Consider the following 22,042-nt stretch of genomic DNA (forward strand, 5'->3'; position numbering starts at 1 on the left):
AGCTCACAATTTGTTTTATTATCTTTTTTTAACTATAAATAAATAACAACGCTCTGTAATATTTGTCATATTTTATGGTTTTATTTCGTGTTTTGTGTTGAACGATTTAAATTATTAAAATAAATTCTGTCATAAACTTTTTGTGAAAGACTGTAAATAATTTTGGTTCTTCAAAAGTGTATAATTTTTTTTTTCATATATATTACATAATAAATTATCAGCAATTTTTTTGATAGTCTTTTGTAAAATGGGAATAAATTTGTATTAAATTATTGCATTTATACAGTTTGGCACAAACAGAAAGAAGTCGATTAAATTTTGTTTATATGTTGCGCCAAATTAATTTAATCATATTTATAATTTAAGTCGTTTTTCAGTAGTCAATTGCTGTTAAATAAATTTAATATTTGTTCCGATATAATTTTATGAAAACAATATAATATTTTTGTAAAAAATTTATTACATAAATTATTCTTTACAACCCATTATATTAAAAATATAATTCAATGTACATATGAATTTTTACATTTCTATGAATAGTGTAAAATTCTCATTACTTTAATGGAATGTTTTTTTCATTGCCATATTTTAGGTATATTCAAAAATATAAATTTTATATAAATGATGTTTTACATAATATTTAATACATATATTTGATTGGCTATAGTAATTTTATGATAAGAATAAAATATTAAATTGAATACAGGAATCGAGTTTAAGAATTGTTATACTTGTTTTATAAAGAATCAATTTCACTATAATAATATAAAATAATTCAATAATGATAAATAAAATTAAACTATTGTAATTTTTAAATTTCATATATACATATATACTTCTAAGTTTAATACTACATTTGAACACATGGAGTCTTTTTTTCATGAGGTATGTTTGGAATGACGTTCTATAATGAGTATATATGAATATCACACTTAAGCTTTTTAAAACGGTGATGCAAGAGAAAATTAATCCAGTCATTTATTTAGAATTTGAAAATATTAATATTTTCAATAATTCTTATTAGTGCTTGGATAATATTCTCGCGCTTTACATTCAAAGTTTATTAAATTTAAAATTAATATTATTTAAATGCACATTATTCACAAATATAATGATTTATTAGTACATCAGCACTCATTCGGCAATGGTTTCATATTGGCTAATGAACCCACTTTCCTAGAATGACCGCGCATGCTCAGTTCTATGTCCTCTAAACTTCTTCCTTGTGTCTCTGGCACGAAGAAAAATACAAAGAATAATGCTATTACGCACACGGTTCCGAATAACCAGAATGCGCCATATGTTCCCATTACGACTAACATGTCCGTGAATGTTTTCGTTACTAAAAATGTGCAAAGCCAATTGAAAGACGTAGCGACGGATGCGGCTGTACCTCTGACTTTACTAGGTAAAATTTCGCCCATCATCAGCCACGGCACCGGTCCAAAACCAAGTGAAAAGCCTACTACATAAATGACGAAGCAGGCCAAAGGCAACCAGCCAATCGTAGATACATCTGTTCCTATGTGTTTCACATAGAAGAATCCTCCGAGAGTAATGAGTGTTATGGTCATTGCAATTCCTGATATGTAAAGCAACACCTTGCGTCCAAGACGATCTATCAATACCGTGGCCAAAAATGTAGCGCCGAAATTTACAAATCCAACTATGATCGTGCAAAGGTTCTCATCTACAGAACTTCCAGCATCTTTAAAAATCATTACCGTGTAAAAGATGACGGCGTTGATTCCACTGAATTGTTGGAACAACATCAAACCTAACGAAATTAATAGAGGTTTGAGGTTATTTCTCTTGAATAAATCCAGTATTGTTATATTTTTCGATATATTTTCCGATTCAATCGTGCTCACAATATTTTTAAGTTCTGCAGCAACTTCTAATTCGTTGCCACCTCTCAGCCATTGCAAAGATTTTCTTGCTCCTTGCTCATTACCGTGCGCAACTTGCCAATGCGGAGTTTCTGGGATCAGAAGAGTTAGTAAAAAGAATGGTATTGGAAGAGCAGCTCCAATGTACGCCAGGGCACGCCAGTCTAAATACATTCCCGTCGAAAATACTACAAGGATTCCGATATTACCCAACGCGGTGGGTAAAAGGCCCAATGTGCCACGGACTTCTGATTGCAGGGTTTCTCCCAAATATACAGGTAATGACAATGTGGCGATTCCGACACATAGTCCGGACAGAGCCCGTCCTGATAAGACGTACCATATGTCGGTTGCGCATGCGATCAGTAGCCATGCCAACGCGAAAGGCGGAGCAGTTGCCAGTATCGTCATCCTTCGTCCAAATTTCTCAATGAGCGGTCCTCCAATTATACCCCCGGCCAATGCTGCTAGAGGCATTATTCCACCTACCCAGGACACCTGTCAAAGAATTCAATCGAATTAAAAACATATTTTCGACTCATTGGGTCAAAGTGAATGACATATTCAAATTAATAAATTTATTGTATTCATGTTGAGTTAAACCAAGTGTCATCTGACGTAAATTCGAAACATCAAGTTATTTGTAACTACTGTGTATCTTTATTATTAGACAGGATGTATTTAAGCGTAATAACATAACAATTCCTGTCAGCAAATAATATATTTATAGAAGCATTTGACGACTTATCATTAACCATTTGAGGTCACAGCAAGTGTATCCTAATGTTATCCAGACAAAACTAGTTCCTTTCTTTTATGTTGCACGAAAATTTGAATTTCTATAAATGGTTATTATTCAATTAAGTTTATATTAATAATTATGTACGAATATTCAAATCGCAAAATCTGGGCTTGAATTTTTCGATCATTAAACTACGTTATGCTCGTGTTGCTTGACCCCAAAATAGTTAAGATAGGTTATTTTTTATATTAAACATTTTACTAAAACGCAGATTTCTAAAAGTAAGTGTTTATTATAGATCTTCTGATCGCAATATATGACTCTCATTAAAAAAGTATTAAATTATGTCTATAAATCTCAATAAAACAGATATAAAATAGCAAAATAGTTTCTTCAATTGTAGATTATGGTACCTATTAAAGATTATATTATTTAATAATATAAATTAATGCCGTACAATATTGATAACAAATATAACGATCTTCAAGGTTGTTGCATTAAATTTTCAATTTAAAACATTTTCTTCTTGATATTCGATATTAATTTTTATTAATTTAATCAATTAATTTATTTAATCAATTTTATTTAATTTGATCAATTAATTACCTGTTGCGATGTGACACCAAATGTGTTGTTTTCACTTGTCATCGTAACTAAAGCTGGTGAAGTGTACCCAGATGAAAATCCTACCACCAAGGATCCCAGGGATACTGCCAATGCTGCAAGAACCTGTTGATAGATAATGTTTTTCATTTATTTTATTTTCAATGAATTTATTATATAAATTAATTGGTCAATCTATTATTATGATGATAGAAAATTGTATCCAAAGGGTATTAATAATAATTAATAACATATACATACTTATGAATACAAGATACAAGAAGAATTGTGGTTTAAAGTAATTATAGTATTGGTCGATTTTTTATGGAAAATATATGTAGACAAGTCGCATTATTAGTGTTAAAACTGAATTGTTAAAAATCAATCTATTCAGGATCGTAATCATTCAGTATTTTTCTTCAAACAAAATTATAGAACGATTCGATATAAATCTTTTGTAAAGAAGAAAGAAAAAGTTGTAAAAAAAATCCAATACTTATCGTTTTTCATTAAAAAAAATGCGTATACAGCATTAAAAACAAGGAGCTATTATTTTTATGCATTTTCATTTGCGTCTAATATTCTTTGTAATTTGGTTCAAAAAATAATACCCGAAGGTTAAAACTTAACAATTAAAAATATTTGCTGAGACTCCTATGTGCCCAAGATTTTTAGAAAAAAATAAATATGTGGACGATGGGAACAACTATTCGAAAAAATATATTGCACATTTTATTGCAAATTGTAAACTCTTTGGAACTCTTTATAGTTTTTTAATTTGAAGGATATTGAATAATTTTACATCATTAATTATTTGTTCTTGGCTTTTGTGATTCGATAAAAAAGCATTTCCATTAAAGGGTTAAAGTATGCTCTCACATTCATAACTTTGAACTTTTTGAAATTTTACGAAAATTAACAAAAATTATAAAAATTACTTCTTGACTGCCTGGAATACCTAAGTGCTAATTATTTTTAAATAATTATGAAGAAAATTGAACAAAATTTTATAATACGTTTGAAATCTGAATAAACATATAGATCCAAAATTACATGTATAAAATACAACATTTAATCAAATAATGTGGTTTTTAGTTAGTAATTCTGATTTAAATAGTTATTCATGCATTCTTAACCCTTGTCGGTCGGCGTGGTCTGGCCAGACTTTTTTCGACTTCAATTAATAAATAAAAATACTTATAGTAATCCTATCGACTTGAAATTTCTTGACTTTTCCTAAAATTTCATTAGCTGTCGATCAATGAAAAAATCAGGCCAAAAAAATGTACAAAAGTATAATTATAAAGATATTAACTTTTTTATACTCCAAACGGTCGGAGTGGTCTGTCTAGACCACCCATACATTTTGTATGAAATATACGCTTTTTGATACATGTAAACCAGTATTTTGTCTTTTTTCTAGTATTTGCTATTCAAACTTCATTTTATATATTATTTGCTATGTGTTGTAACATGAATGTTAGTATTTTCACGACGAGAGTTCCTTGAAAACCTACCAAACTTATTGGTCATCGCAAATATTGAAAATCGAATGAGTAATGCGCACATTATCAACAATTTTTCTACCCGTACTGCATACGAAAACTTTTTTCGCAAACCTGTAGTGAAATTATATTTTCAACTTGAGTTTTACAGTTCATTTCAAAGGCGACGCACCTCATTTTGTTTTCATTTGAATTTCACATTCATTTCGAAGGAGCCGAAAAAGAATAAATATTGTTTTTCATTGATATAAAACAGAAAAATAAAAATAATAAAAATAAGCAACGATTTTTTTATATTCTTTGATTTTTTTTATATTGTATAATATAATATATAATTTTTTTATTATAAACAAGCTCAACACATGCAAAAGACGGTAAAAAAAAGAAAAAAATCAAAACTATAAATATTTACTACTAATAATCGTTAACATATAAGACACCAAAAACTCATTTACCCCATATAAATGCATGTAAAATGAATGGTGGTCCAGCCAGACCACTCCGACCGTTCGAAGGTGAATAAATATCCGACCGACGGAGGGTTAAATAGTATTTGTTGTTTTAAAATCATATTAAATTTTTCAGTATTCACCCCCTCTTCTCCTTTCACGTCCCGGTTTTGATTTGAAAAAATATGGTCACCTTACTTTAAATCATGTGAAAAAGTTTATATGCCAAGATAAATTTTTCAGAGATCTTAAAGATCAGTTCTTACTCTGCATGTATTTAATCAAATCAATATATGTTGTTGTTGTTAGTTAAATATTGTTGTGATATATTAGTAAATTCATAAACTTTCAAATGGTATATTTTTCTTTACCGACTATGGTATTTTCGAAAAAAAATGTACGATGTGTGAGAAGTGTGTAATTATTACCTGGGTTGCAATGCGTATCGGAGTAGTTGTAGGCTGATACACATCAATGACAACATCATTAACTTTGTCTTTTTTGTCGCCGTCTTTTAAGGACGCCAGATACGGCACGCTTGATCGCAAATTCTCTTCCTTCATCCTCTGCAGTTCCATCTCGATTCGCAATTTTCTCTTGCTGTCAATACTGACTTCACGTTGCCCTTGGAATATCAATCGAGCAACAGCTATTTCCTCGTCGTCGTCAGAACCGAGGTCCTCGTCGAAACTGGAATAGTCCTCCTCTGACGAGTCGAGAATTTGAGAATTTAACACTTTGATTGCCTGATAGGTGGCTGATGATCTTCTGCGCTCTGCATCTACATTTCGCACGATCTTCGGATAATCTGCGATTTTACCTTCAAACAGACTTTCCTCATCTTCTGGTGTTACATGAGATGTTGCATCCTGAAATCAAAATTTGATTTATTATTAACAAATTTGCTTTATAAATATTGTTATATGAAGTCGCTGTGAAATTCTCTGTACACATTTTCGGCCGGTATTGCTTAATATTATTACAAATATTATTTTCGCGTTTTATCTCAGCCATAAACGACATAGAGATGGGACAAACAGAGAAGAACAAGAGTCTTCTTCAGTTCTTTAATTCAAACAATAGTGATTTATGTAGAAATTGTTTTGCCATCAGTTAACCAAATTGTGACCGCTAAATCTTTGTATAAAATATGGTACCAAAAATTGGACAATAACCAAAGAACAACAATTTCATTTATTTAAAGTGGACGAAACCCAATGGTGGATTTTAATGTTGGCTTTAGTGAATGAAATAGAAACGCTTTTCTTTATTGAATTCCGAAAGCCAAATGACGTACAATGAGATTCAATATCCTGTAAATTCAAAAAATATAAAGAGTTACGAGGAGTTCACGATTTGCAAAAAAAGAGCAATATATTTTTTTGAATAGTTGTTCTCATGGCCTACATATTTATTTTTCTTCTAAAAATCTGGGGCCCATAAGAGTCTGAGTAAATACTTTTAATCGTTATTTTTTTAACCGTCGAGTATTATTTTTTTAACCAAATTACAAAGAATATTAGGCGCAAATGAAAATGTCTAAAAAATAATAGCTTCTTATTTTTAATGCTGTATGCGCTTTTTTTAAATGAAGAACGATAAGTATTGTTTTTTTATAACTTTTTCTTCTTTACAAAAGATTTATATCAAATCGTTTCATAATTTTGTTTAAAGAAAAATACTAAATGATTGCGATCCTGAATAGATTAATTTTTAACAATTCAGTAAGGGCGATCCTGAATAGATTAATTTTTAACAATTCAGTAAGGGCTGTCGTCGCTAGTGCCCAGGGCGGCAAATTTTCTAGGGTGGCAAAATTTGAAAAGCGAGAAAAAATTCTATACAAATTAATTTTTCTTAATAACATTTTTTGTTTCAAGAAATATAATTTATGCAATATGTATAACATTATAACTTTGTCTATTATCATTTTGAAAATTTGAGTGAAACCTATTAAAATAGATTAAATAATTTATTTTCATAAAGAATTAAAAAGATAATTGATTCTTGTATCTTCCGGAATTAATAAATATATGTAGTTTTTCTGAAAAATTAAAAATATTTTAAAATTATTCATGCCTTTCTGAAAACAAACTTCATTGATTAATAATAGGGCCAAATTTCAGTGATAGTGTATGGCATTTTTTGTCAGTGCCCTAGGTCGTCATAAAAATCCATTTCTGGTGAAACTACTAGATTTCTAACTATTGCATTACAATCTTTTAGACATTACATACACTATTTTTCAGAATTAAAAACAAAAAACAGATAATTTTACTCTTTAAATATGAAATATCAGAACTTTAAGGTATGTCCGCATTACTTTCCTAAAATATTAATATTTTTTTCCAGAAGAATTTTATTATAACGTCAATGTTATTAGTGAAAATTCATTGAAGCAGCAATCATCCTATAATTTCAAGCTCAAAAGCTTAATGAGATTTTTTTTTAATTAAAAATTATTTGCACAGAACCGTTAATGAACAAATTTGAATTGAATTTGGTGTCTTCAAAGCAAACTGTAACTAGTATTTAATTTAAAATAATTAGATGTTTTAATGAAGCTTACGTAAATACTCTATTTTAAAGGAAATATATTCAAAATCTTGTTTAAAATTTAATTTAATAATACTTAGAAATCATAAATTTTATTTTTATATTATTAAAGAATTCATTTTCACCATAAGATATCTAATAAGTTAATTAAATGAATTTCTAATAGAAAAATTCAATGTACTTTTTGTTTTGATTTTATCCATGTATTTAGATTCCAATTGATAAATATGTTACTTTTTGTTAATTGATATACCTTCGATATCCAGCAGCTACGTTATTTTTTATAATGATCTTTATAATGAATTGAAACATCATTTCCGACAAACTGGTTGCATGTAGAACAATTTTTAAGTAATCATTTAATCTATTTTTGTGCTTTGGGCAAAATATTGTCGTCATGTACGCACATATGTACATATTACGTATGAACTCGCCACACTTGTTACTGTGAATAGTTCAAGGAGACTTAAACGTTAGGTCAAGAAAAATGTATCGATTTTTTGTTTTGTTAATTCTAATATTTTTGCTGAGACAGTTTGTACGACACTAATACATTGATACTTGATTTTACTATTAATTAAAAGAAATACAATATACTTTGTTGTTTTTCTCGAGATTTAGAGAGAATGTCAATGGTTTTGCTGTTTATATTGAAACATTGATCCGTTGTTATCTATATTACTCATGGTCAAAGCTGAGCTAGCAACAGCTAAGAGGACGTTTTTTAAATTTTTGTTGATGTTTAATGCATTTTTGACCTGATGATTTTGCACATACTGAAGTATCTATGCATGGAATTAAAAATCTAAATTGAGAGCACATATATTACTTAATCATTTTGCATCATTTTTCATTATTGCAATTTTCATGACGCATGTAGATAAATATAGAATTAAAGGTTAAAATACACACATATATATATATATATATATATATATATATATATATACATATATATATATAAATTTCTGAACTAATTAAGTTTTTAATTGACCTGAATTTATACACATGTATATTTTTAAATAATATTTCCCCTAGATAACAAAGGGTTTAATTATGTTTTGTTCATCAAAATTCATTACTTTATATTTTAATTAGTAATGAAACTTGCCAATATAATTCAAAAAAATTGATCAAAATAAAAAGATTGTTCAGTTTTTTCGTTCTTGAGATATATGGTGTCTCCGTCTTCAAGAACTGTTAAATCAAACCAAAAAGAATATACATTTATTTCACTTTTTACCTGTAAACTAATTGAAAATAAAATAAAAATAAATAAACTCTAATTGAATGTACTAAATCTATTCAAACACACTAATTGTAAGACAAAAATTAAATTATACATTTACTGTTTTTTTTATGAATGCATGAGTTACTTTATAGTGAGTTTTTAATTATTTTTTACATTTTAATTTTTGAACTTGATAAGTGAATTCTTTCAATTTTTAAAGAAGTTTTCAACGATGTGAAGTTTTTTTTTTTAAGTGCATAAATGAATAAAGAAAGTTTGTTTTAACACATACTGAAGATGGGGACATCCCATATCTCGGAAACATAAAATTATTTATAAACAGAAAATTGATTTTTCAAATCAAATGCATTTTTGCCAGAAATCTTTTGAAGAACATGTATAAAATAAAGTAAAAAATTGATATTTTTACGTGCTCCATTATTTTGTTATATTAGATTGGCAAGTTTTATTACTTATTAACACATAAAGTTATGATCTCAAAGACAAGAATTTTTGTCTTTGAAGATTTTTGATGTCGTCGTTATCCATGTAAAGCGTAAATTAAAAAAGCGGATGTTTTCAATTGCAGTGCACAAAATCAAAATAATTTATTCTCAACTTTCTAATAATAAGATATCATAGAATAGACAAATAAATAAATAAATAAATTTATTAGTGACGTCGACTTTATTAAACCGGATCGGTTTGCCATCAACCGGATTCAAACCAGTTTTGGTTCGAATTGAGCAGTTTGCTACGAGTCAAATTCAAGTTCGAATTTGAGCTTTCGATTTTTTTTTAGCCTGGTCAGGTTCATTCACACAGTTCTTTTGTTGCACTTGACACAAAGCTCCACGATTTCATACTTTAGTTAATTCATCGACAATGTCATGCAATAAAGTCCATAAATATATATAAATTGAAATTTTATATTTAATATACAAATAGTTTTTCGTAATAGTAACTTGGATTTGCTCAAACTAAAAGTACGCTTAATATTTATAAAAACACTAATATCAAATCGATTAATTTTTCAAATTAGCTTTTCCCAACGTGCTTGGAAATGTCTTGTTTTTGCTTGGGATACAAAATTAGAGTTGCAAAAAAAAAAAAAAAGGAAATGAAATTGATAATATAGGATATTAATACACACTATATATAAGCACTTCAATAAATAAATTTGTGTTAATTCTAACTGTTTTGTTACCTTCATAAATGCATAGAATTAAATAACACAAATTAAATCACACCTGTTTTCAAAATACAACAGAAATGTATACGAATCTTTATGAAATCAGTTGAACGCAAAAAAAATTAATATAAAATATTACGAAAATTTGGAAAAGAAATATATCTTTATATTTTACTACTTACAATTAGAGTACATTCAAATCAAAATGAAAATAAAACATTATTAACCGAATGCAAGAAGTGTTAAATATCACTGTTATATATAAACAACTTAGATCCTGATCCTAGATCCTGATTTTTTTCACCAAATTATGGACCAAAAATCTAATTAAATTAAGTCACAGAAATACAACGATTTAATATGAAAATCTGTACATGCTGACTCAAAAGACATCATAAATAAGATAATGCCCTGAATGATTTATTGAAAATAGTAGACCGCGCGGTGCATTTAATTAATAAACAAATACATTTATTCATAATGAATCACTGATATTATTCACTCACATGTTATCTAGTTTGTCCAGGTTTGAGGCCTAGTGGCACTACGCTATTTGCTGGAAATATTCTAAACGAACAGAGCAACTATCCTCCCGTGTCTAATACTGCCTCCATGGCAGAATCGTCGATCGTATTTATGTCAATTTTTTGGGACATACTTTTTTTCCTGATAATGCGTAATTATCCTTGGCTCCGAATGATCGATGGGTAGTGTCACCATTGGGGGCGATACCAGTCATTATATTATTGTAATATAATTTGAATTTAATTTACGAATATTTAAACGAAAAAATTGTACATATTTTCATGTTATATTTTATTATTCGTTATATTTTATTATTCGTTTTACAATTGTTATTAAAATAATATATATATATATATATATATATATATATATATATATATATATAAAACACAATAGTTCTAACTTTCAAACTCGTTTAATCAATCTCTTTAAAATTTGTCATTTTCGGGTAATTTCGAAGTAAATTTCAAATTGTGTAATTTTTATATTATACCCAAATTTTAATTTTTGATATATATAATTTTTTTTTTAAATTAATTCATGCATAATTAATTTATCAATAGTTATTAATTTTGAGAATTGAGGAAATCACAACAATTTTTTAAATTTCAAATAATTTTTCCACATAATTTGCACCTAATCAAATTATGCAACATTAATCTTTAATCTTGGTACAATGAATGCTATTTTTTAATTTTGTCTAATTTTGCATAACATAAATTATTTTTGATGAAATGACTAGAATATATAATAACGAATTTGTTTGGGTTAATTATTTAATAATTATATATTTTTTTAATTTTTCTAATATTTTCATTGCACTTATTACATATATTATATGATTTATGTTTTACTTATTTTTCATTACCATTTTAATTTGGTCTACTATATTTAAATACGGTATATATATATGGTTTTACAATCGGAATATAATTTTGATAATAAAATATCTTTATGTTGCGTGTTGCAAATCTGATTCAATCACTTTGAAGGATGTCTATAAGGATTTATTTATATGCATGTATCGTGATATATTTTCAGTAGAAGGAAAAATATTGACGCTTAGATTTATGCAAATATTACTGTGATATTGATCTAGTAAGATCAATCGAACAATCATGAACGCAAATGATGAAAATCTTATATAAACTTATGGTAAAACTAGAAGTTATAGCAAATTTTAACTCGATTTTTTTTGTTTTTCATATAAAGCTGCTAAAACTGTCAAAATGCTATGTATTTGCTGTGCAGTCAGGCGTTTTACACATAAAATGCAACTTTCCTCATATGTTATTATGCCACATCTTAAGGATGCACTTATGATACGATTCTTTTTTGATGTATGTGCGTTTTCTAGGTTAGATTTTCTATATAAAAAAACCTGACTGTACAGCAATTACATAGCATTTTGACAGTTTTTAGTACCACTTTATATGAAAAACGCTACGTAACACAGTCTTGTCATAACATTGGTCTATTTTACGACAGAATCGTCCTATAAATGAGTTAGTTTTGCAAGGGAATAATTTATTAAAAACCGGATTGATTTTTTTTGCATAGAGGCTATTTTGTACGATAGCTTCGACAAACGCGAGAAAAATACAAATAGTTAAAACACAATAAGGAAGCGTAATTTCAAATTTTTCAAAAATGGCCTCAATTTTTGAAAATCGCAGCGAAGTGTATTAGAGAAAGAAGAGCTAGAAAGTAATAAGAACACATAACTTCATATTTTTCTAAAATTGTCCCAATTTTTGCAAACCACAGGGGAGAGGACTGTTTTCTACTACGATGGATTTGAAAAAACCCGAAAAAATTTGAAGGGCTAAAAATGAATAAGAAATATAATTTCATATTTTTAAGAAAACTTCTCGGTATTTGGAAATTGCTTAGATGCCGTTTTCTGTGAGGGATTAGAAAAAGTGTGAAAATAAGAAGAGTTAAGAAAAAAAGGAATTTTTCAAGAACTGTCTGATTTTGTGCAAATCGCTGAGGGGCTGTATTCGACCATGATGGATTAGAAAAAAAAAATAAATAAAAAGGAATTTTTTAAAAAACTTCTAAATTTTTGCAAATTACTGATGGTCTACTTTCTACTGCGACGAATTGGTAAAAACGACAAAAAACAAGAGTCATAAAAGAGCAAGAAATTTTTCGAAAAACATCTGATTTTTTGCGAATCGCTGAGGAGTTGTATTTTACTATGACTGACTAGAAAAAAAGCGAAAAAAGAAGAGTTAAAAAAATAAATATGAATTTCTCAAAAATCATCTGAATTTTTGCAAATTACTGACGGTCCGCTTTCTACTATGACGAATTGATAAAAACGACAAAAAAACAAGAGTTATGAAAGAATAAGAAATTTTTCAAAAAATGTCAGGATTTCTACTGCGACGGTTTAGAAAAAACTCAAAAAAGAAGAGTTAAAAAATAATAAGGAACTTTTCAAAAACGTCAGAATTGCAAATCGCTGAGGAGCTGCTTTCTTCTACGAGCGATTAGAAAAAACGCAAAAAATAGAAAAGAGAGATTAGAATAAGGAATTTTTGAAAAACCGTCTAAATTTTTGCAAATCGCTGAGGGGCTGCTTTTTACTAAGACGGATTAGAAAAACATGCAAAAAATATGGTGTTTTTCTAAAAACGTCTAAATTTTCTGCTAAAGAAAATAAGAGAATAGAATAAGGAAACATAAAGTCATATTTTTCAAAAATTGTCTCAATTTCGCAGGGTGTCTGTTTTCTACTACGATGGACTTGAAAGACCACGAAAAAAATGCAGAGTTTTTATAAAATCAGGACACAAATCATATTTTTCAAAAATCTTTTTAATTTTTTCGTTTGTCTCTCAGAAATGCCCGATGGTGATTAATGTTTGCATCTGCTGGTGTCTAGCTACGCGATCACGTATAGATGTAGTGTGAGAGAGTCCGTCGATAGCCTGTGACCCTAGTGACACGCGCTTTGGGTTCGTTATATGGATTCGAACTAGAATTTGTTTATTAACTATGTTGTTCGATATATTTTGGCAAATCAATGATTGAGCACATATCAGACGAATTTCACGTATGTAGGAATGTGTTTTTATTTGTCATCATTGCAAGTAGCTGAAATATAGATGACACCAAATCTAAGAAATATGTAATCAGACATAAGTAGAATATTCCAGTTTTATATCTTATTATTCGTATAGTTACTGAAAAAAAACATATTTATGCTTAATGAGCAGTTCAAAAAATATGTAATTGGGCGTAAACAATTTTGCTGAAAAATCGATTTTTTATTTTCAGTTTTACTTAGAATTCTGTGAATCTGGTTGAATATAATAACACGTGTGGGTGAGTCTCATAATAAGGTCATCCGTTTTTTGCGAATAATAATTTTTTTTTTGTTATAATTTACTTTTGTGAATAATAAAAATGACTTGGCGCTTGTGAAATTTTGCCTGAAGGCAAATTGGAAGAACTGCCAATATCTGTGTCCTTTTTAACACTCAATTACAATTTACCAGTTCGGACAATCTTGATTAAATCTAATCAGAATAATTCTCTATAATTTTAATTGTTTTTGAATTTTTACAGTAGACTTCGAGTTTTGAATATTTTTGTTCAACTTTAAATTAATCAACGCTAGTTCTTATCGAATTATACCAAATTGTATTTAAATTATTCAAATCGAATAAGAAAATATGAAATTAGCGAATTAGATTTAGCACAGATAAATAAAATCGTGAGAACCGATTCAACAAATTTAGTTTTATCACATTATACATTAAATGTAGGGTAGAGCGGGGCTTAATGGTCCGCGGGTAAAAAAGTCTACTACAGATATCTCAAAAACAAGTGAAGTTAAAACTTTTTTAACAATATTTGAAAGTAGAGGGAAAAAGATGTATAACCAGCCATCACCTTGATTCTTATGACGTCGCTATCGGGAGATAAACGGCAATGTTTGAAAATTCATAACAAAAATATTTTCTTTGTTGTTAGTTTTTTTGGGGTTTTAAGCACTGTTGTTTAGTTAACGAGACCTCATTATAATTCTTAAGTCTATCCTGTTTAAATGTTTTATAAGGTGTATTGTTATTTTTATTTTAGATTCATTTTTTTTATTTATTAAATGTCTCCAAAGGTGGAGTAAAAAGTACCAAAAAAACCTTTACCCTAAATAATAGATAAAAAAGTAAATTAAGTTACAAAAAGCAATTTTACAAATACCAGATAAATTAATATTTATTCCAACTATGCTGATCATTATTTCCGAAGAAATACCACATCAAGGTTATATACATATAAGTATTATCTCTGTAAAAAATGTAACATGTGTAATTTATATTTTGCATTGATTGAATAATATAGCTATTATTTCATGAAATCCCTTAAAAATTAAAATAAGACATTAACCCCCTTTGCCCCTTGGTCGTCCAATTTTACCCAGTCTGTGGGATAAAAGAACCAGTTGACAAATTTTTGAAAATCGGTAAAAACGCATTTCTACAATGACGAATTAGCTGATAGTTTTACTGAACATAGATAGTAGTTATGTGTTATTTGTTGTGATATAGACAATTGGTTTGGTTTTCACCATATAATTTCCCATAGTCATATATTGCTATACACCTATATGTTGCGTTTTGTCACATATATATTGCTAAATAACTACTAATTGATTTGATGTCATATTCCATGTTTCTTTCTGCAAAACTGTGCTTTCTATCAAATTTCTGCCCACATTTACATATGCAGTATATGCATAGTGGTAAAAAAGTCGATTTTGGGAAAAACGCCACTGACATCAGGCAGGACAAATATAAAGATCAACTTGCAAGCATAAAGTGAAACTTTGAAATCATTATTAGACAAATGATCTGGGGAATACTATTAACAACTATCGATATTTGTGTTTATTTCCAGGCCTACTATTCTATTGTCTTTAACATAATATTTTGTTTGCTTTGTTCTTATCATGTTAAAGTTCATATAATCTTCATCGTTCATAGTACAAAATGATTGTGGAATACTCTGGATAATACTAGAGGAACACAAATACTAGATGTTTATATTATTCATTGCAGTGGTTCCATTTTATAATAAGAAACAGTTAATACAATATTTGCACATCATAAGCTAAGCGATTGAATCATACTTCATTATAAATAGTAAAATTAAATATTTTTAATTTAGTAAGAGAAAACTACTACAAAAGGTTGGAAACAAAATCGCTACTTGATCTAATTAGAACTCAACTTAGATTCTTGATGAAAACTACATTTTTATCTTATTTTTATTAATAGAATATCCTATAGTATTATTAATCAGAAAATATCCTTATTTATTGATTGAATAGAAAATTACTATTGATATTATTAATATTATTATAATTATTATTAAGTTGATTTTTTAACATTGATATAGTGTTATACAATTAACTCTTGGTAATCATCATATTTGTTAAATGTTCTAAGCTAGAGTGAATCCATATTATACTCGTAAATATGTTTAAATGCAAATAGATCAATCAGAATCAAATCTCGAATGTTTTTTTTATAGTTCATGTGCTTATGTACAAGGTTTCATGATTAAGACTATAATTTATTTTTTATCACTTGACTATCAAATTAGTTGACGTCACCTGAGGTTATTGCAAGATGTATTTTTCTGCAATTCTGGATTTATCTAATTGTTTTGTTGCATCTTTAATTATCTAAATTGCATTTTGTGATAAAATTTGGTAATTCCAAATAACATTCAAAATTAATATTATAGTTACATGTAATTTATAAATCTATAAACACGTTAATCAAGTAATTGCCTATAAAAATATAATATTTTTCACATATTCGAAGCATGTTACTTTTTTCATTATTTTTGTCTGATATGATGCGATTACAGTCGCATATCAGAGTAATATAAAGGATATTTAGATTTTATATATTTTATCATTGGGTTCAGCTGGAGTCCTAAGTTATTAATTCAATACGTGTCCTAGCCAATATTAAGATCTGGAAGATTATCTCTCTACAATTTTCAAATAATTTTTAGAGTTTATTCCGCTTCATACCACTTCATACAATATAATGGTCTATCATTTTAATTTGTACAAAAAAGTCGATTTTTTTCAAAAACTTCAAAATTCTCAAAAAAACAGTATACTCCAAAATATTAAACAAATTTTAAAGTTCTTAAAAAATTTAAATTACGGTACGGGTAGTTACAGCAATTTGCCTTAGGGAACGATGCCATGCACTTCTACTTTATTTTTAATTTAATTTTACTCTTATTCAATTATATTAGTTTATTTAAAGTAAAAGTAATGCTGGCAACTTCCACTCATTGTCATTTATTTACTAAAGGCAGTTTAAAATTATGTGGTAAACTAAAAAAAAATATTATCTGAAAGCTTATTACAAATATTATACAAAATTATTTGAAATTCAAGAATGAGTATATCATATCATAACTAAAAGGTTTACTACTGGGTATCCTTTTAAACATCCATTTTTTACTACCAACAATCTAATTACTGAATGTCTCTTGGAGACAGATTGTAATTTATATGAAAATAATAAAAAAAAAGAATGAGTATAGAGACAACTTTTCGTAAATATTATACACATGACGGGTACTACAAATACAAAAAACCAAACTGGAATGAGAAGAATTCATTCTAAGCAAACCAAGTCTAAAGATTTCCGAAGAGGGGGAATCTAGATTTAAAATCTCACATGGGTTTCCAACCATATTTTGCATTCAATTCTCATGCTGTAAAAATCGAGAATGTCTACTTCAAAAATAAAGTATCGATGGATTTAAAAGAAACTTTAAACGATTATTATTCTAGATGAATGATTTGATTCTTGTAATTCTAAATCAAAAAGAGATATGCTAATTTTTTATCTTATATTTTTGTCCAAATTGTTATTTTTAACTTCCCGTAGGATAGTTGTAGTAATAGGCCAAAAATTGAAAATGAAAATTTTTGCATATCTTCACGTTTTGAAGGTTTCTGAACATTTTGGCAAGCCTCAGAAAAAATGGATGTGTGTGTTTTGTATGTCCGCATTTTTTCGTCCACGTTTTCTGGCGCACGGATCAACCGATTTGAATGGCTCGAAAAACATTCAATTCCAATTGATAGGGAGATGGGCTGATTAGTTTTTAGCAAAGGCAGGTCCAGCCGTTACGGAGATGCGGAGCAAATAGAGCAGAAAGTACAAATCGAGTTTTTGAGAGAACGGAGTATCCGATTTGAATGATCTAAAAAACATTTAATTTGTAATGATTGAGAGAAGAAGTGATTAGTTTTTGGCAAAGGTAGGTCTAGCCATTTCAAAGATACAGTGCTGAATGTGCAAAAAATGCCAGTTTTTGAGAGAACAAAGCATCCGATTTAAATGATTCAAAGAACTTTCTGCTTGTTTTAACAAAATAATTGCTTTTGGAAAAAAGAATTGTTCCAATTTATTTTCCCATTTTTTTTTTCAAAAAAAAATTTTATATTTCGAAACTAATTCAGATTCTGAATTTCTGACTAAAAGTTCTAATATACTTTGAACTACCTGACTAAAGTACTAATATACTTTAAACAAATAATTTTAACTTTGCAATTCAGTTTATATAATTCCTACAAATATTAGACAATGTTACAATATTCATAATAATCTATTTGAAAATATTTAATATTCATCGAACATTTCGCAACGGTGCGGGAAGTTCCAGTAATTTGCCTTAAGACACAATGCCATACACCACTAGTTAGTTTTATAATTGTTACTCATGATAAACATTAATTTCAACGAGCAAAATAAAATTGGCTATAATAAATACAACTTGTTAGTAATAATGAAATCGATGCAAAAAAGTGGCGCTATTCATATAACGGTCATATTTATAGACCGAGCACTGATAGTATAAGAATTATTATTTTAAGCATTAAATTTTCACTTTTTTCTACTCTTAATTTGTTTGTTTTCTGAACAGTAAAACCAAATAAAAAATAATTTTTTTTGGAAGTAGTGGGTTTAAAATTAGGGGTGCGTTTATAGATCTCAAATAAAACACTTTTGTTTCTCAATTTTGATAATATAAAACAAAATATTGTTATTAAAGTTTTATAATCCATTTCTCTACATTTTTTTCAATGACTTGTCATATTGCTTATTATACTAACTACTATGTACTTTGTTTTTAAAAGAAAGTTAGATTATGGAACGTAACTTGTTTCGAAACGTCACAAATAAATACTATCCTTAAAAAGCTTTTTGTTCTTTATTTGGATGTGCTGTTTAGAAAACAATTACATACATACACTTATATATAAATATATTCATATGGGTATACATAAACTTATATGTAAGGTAAAGCGGGGCCCAAAGGTTCAATTTGACTATGAGCAATTATATTGTTAAAACCGAGCCTATCATATATCTACCTATATCCACCTATATCTACCTATCTACCTATATCATTAAAATTAGCACACACCGAACAAATCTAACTACCAGAAAAAGTTCAGTAAAACTCCCAGACAGTCCATCTTTTTAAAAATGTGTTTTTTGAGTGTTTTTAAACAAAATGTTATCCAGTGTTTTTTACCCCAGGGACGGCCAAGAGGCAAACAGGTACAATGTCTTATTTTAAAAGTTAAAGAGATTTTGCGAAATAACTACATTATTCAATCTCTACTTTAAAATATTGTTGTTAAAAATTCTCAACCGTACTTGTTTTTGAGATATCGGTGTGGATCTTTTTACCCGTATACTTTTAAGCCCCGCTCTACCCTATGTTTTTGCACATGAATATGTATATAGGTATACATGCACCTTGTGGTGCAATATTGATTTTTAATCATTTCGTAACAAAATCCCACATGAATTTTATTGAATTCTATTAATTTATATTATTAAACTATGCGTAATGCCCATGCGAGAGGTTGATTATTTATTCGAAAGTATTTCAACAGTCATGAATATTAATTTCTCATGTGCCATTACTTCTTGCTAATAATAAAATTTAAAGGTTAATATTGATTATTAAACTTAAATTATAAAGATAATAGTTTAACCAGTTGTATTACTAATAAAGATTTTTTATTGAATTTTGAATATATTAACGATGATGTAATAATCTAATCTAATATCCAGCTTGTTCCACAAGCATTCTGTTCACGCCTATTATTTCAGATAAAAACTATTTTTATTATGTAATTTAGGATTTTTTTATAAAACGGCGAAAGCAGTGGCGTGCGTCGACAAAAATTTAATTATACAAAAAAAAATTATTATTTATAATATTTTTTATTATAATAGTTGTAAAAATTAGTCATATTTAAATTTTAAAAAATATACTTAAACCTGGCCAAAAAGCTCACTGAATATGAATTGCTGTCGCTCACCATACCGTCAAATTGGATCTAATTGTTATGAACAAAATTGTTCATTGATAATTGGAATATTTTGGTATACAAAATAATAGCATCCGTTCTATTTGTTTGTTTTTTACAATATGTCAAATATGATGTTGGTTTTGGTCTATTGGTTTATATTCTATGTGTGAAAGTTATTCCTTTAAGTTTAAGACAAAAATATTACAGCCCAGCACATATTAATATAGATAGTTGAAGAAAAATAATATGGTTTTCTCAAAATCCTTCAAATGCTGAGAGTTCTGTTTCGAACATTTGTGAACATTTTGGCATACCTTGTTAGAAAAAAATGGATGTATGTATGTGTGTGTGTATGTATGTATGTACGAATACAAATTTTGACGTCAACTTCGGATCAACCGATTCAAATGGTTTAAAAAGCATTCGATTTCTATTGATGGGGAGACGCTGATTAGTTTTTGGCAAAGGCAAGTCCAGCTGTTTAGAAGATATGGGATAAAGTGCCAAAAATGGCATTTTAGTTTTTGAGAGAACAGAGCGACCGATTGGAATGATTCAAAAAACATTTTACTGGTATTGAGTGAATGAAGAATTGATTACATTTTGGGAAGGCGGGCCAGAAAAAAATTCATTTTGTGGTCAAAAATGATCATTAGACTATGCGCTATCGACTTTTTTGAAAATTTTTTTTGAAAATTTTGAACACTATAATATCTGATAATTTGATAATTCTTCGATTTTATCAAATTGTTCAAAAAATTCAAATTCATTCTTTTAAAAACTTTACATTACACTACGGGACAAACAAATTGCTTTAAGGCACGATGCTAATACAATTTTTGTTTTGCAGTTGTTAATCCTTCTTCTATTACAGTATTAGGTGGAGGCTCGTTAATAAATAAATAACTATTTTTTATTAAAATTCAGCATTATTCTTTATTAGAATAAAAAAATATATATTGTTCCTAGCCTAGCAGCTCTCAGATTGATTTTTTTTTAAATAAATTCGTTTATTTTATCACAATTAACTCTATTAATTTGCAACGGTGAAATGAACGATGACATTGAACCCTAAATAGTAGTTGTTGAAATAGTTAAATGTTGGCATATAACATATGCAAACTTACCATCTCTCCTAGCGAATCTCTGAATTTCCACATATTTTTGGCCAATCGTGCCAAGCTTTTCGGTTGACGCGAATCCATCTCACGAGTGAGTATTTGATTTTGCACGTTCGAAATCGCTTAACACTCACGGTAATTTTGCACTACTACAATAGCACGGTTTAACTGAATTATTTTAGTCCAGAAATGTGACTAGTTGTTACATCAATAAATTCACTAAAAATCACCAGTATCGCAATTAGGATATTATCGACGGCGTTATTCTATTTTTAACTAAATATTCAACTAGTATTCGGCAAACTGTCGAAGCGCGCTAATTTTAAATTTAAACCAATCTACATGGAGTCGTTTGCGGTGTTTTAGATTCGGTAACTGAAACTCCATGGTGAACACGAGGTAATATTTATACGTTCAGCAATTCAGCGTGTGTTAGTGGATCGGGTTCAGGTGTGTGCGTAAGTCCATCTGATATATGTACTTATTGTGTCTCTGATGGACAAGAACTCTGGAGTAGGGTTAGTGATTATAGACTTTGGCTCAACACACTCGTCGAGCGGCTCTGCTCTGTGGCTCAGCGTGACTTTGCAAACGACGAAGCCGATGGTGGGCTCGACCGTGTTTATGAATAAAGTTCGCGTATCGCAATCATGGGCATGGGCGCCACGTAATACTTTAATTAAGGAACTAAAGCATGCCGATTTCTTACGGCTCGACGATAAGTTTTTTCTGCGTATGCGCGCCTTATCTGCGACTGATTTAGATTTTGAAACGCAAATTTAAAAATTACTCCTTCTCCCTCGAGACGATAGTAAACGATGCGCATGAATGGCTTACACGTGCGAAT

At 28.6% G+C, this 22,042-nt stretch overlaps 2 protein-coding genes across 2 annotated transcripts in view; one reads left to right on the forward strand and one right to left on the reverse strand.

The window, feature by feature from the left end:
• Positions 1–22,042, forward strand: part of LOC113377667 (serine/threonine-protein kinase STK11) — a 95,968-nt gene that overhangs the window by 600 nt on the left and 73,326 nt on the right. The gene's annotated exons all lie outside the window — the stretch shown is intronic.
• On the reverse strand, positions 1,049–21,354 carry LOC113377665 (facilitated trehalose transporter Tret1-like). Its single transcript, XM_026618054.1, has 4 exons — positions 21,202–21,354; positions 5,617–6,057; positions 3,238–3,360; positions 1,049–2,387 (listed from the first exon to the last, which is right to left on the reverse strand). Exons 1-4 carry the CDS (start codon positions 21,277–21,279, stop codon positions 1,128–1,130), a joined length of 1,902 nt encoding a protein of 633 aa, XP_026473839.1. The 5' UTR covers positions 21,280–21,354; the 3' UTR covers positions 1,049–1,127.

The sequence above is a fragment of the Ctenocephalides felis genome, unplaced genomic scaffold (genome assembly GCF_003426905.1).
Source record: "Ctenocephalides felis isolate EL2017-DRISC unplaced genomic scaffold, ASM342690v1 CF-g0.4_SCAFFOLD_01886, whole genome shotgun sequence".
Classification (NCBI taxonomy): Eukaryota; Metazoa; Arthropoda; class Insecta; order Siphonaptera; family Pulicidae; genus Ctenocephalides; species Ctenocephalides felis.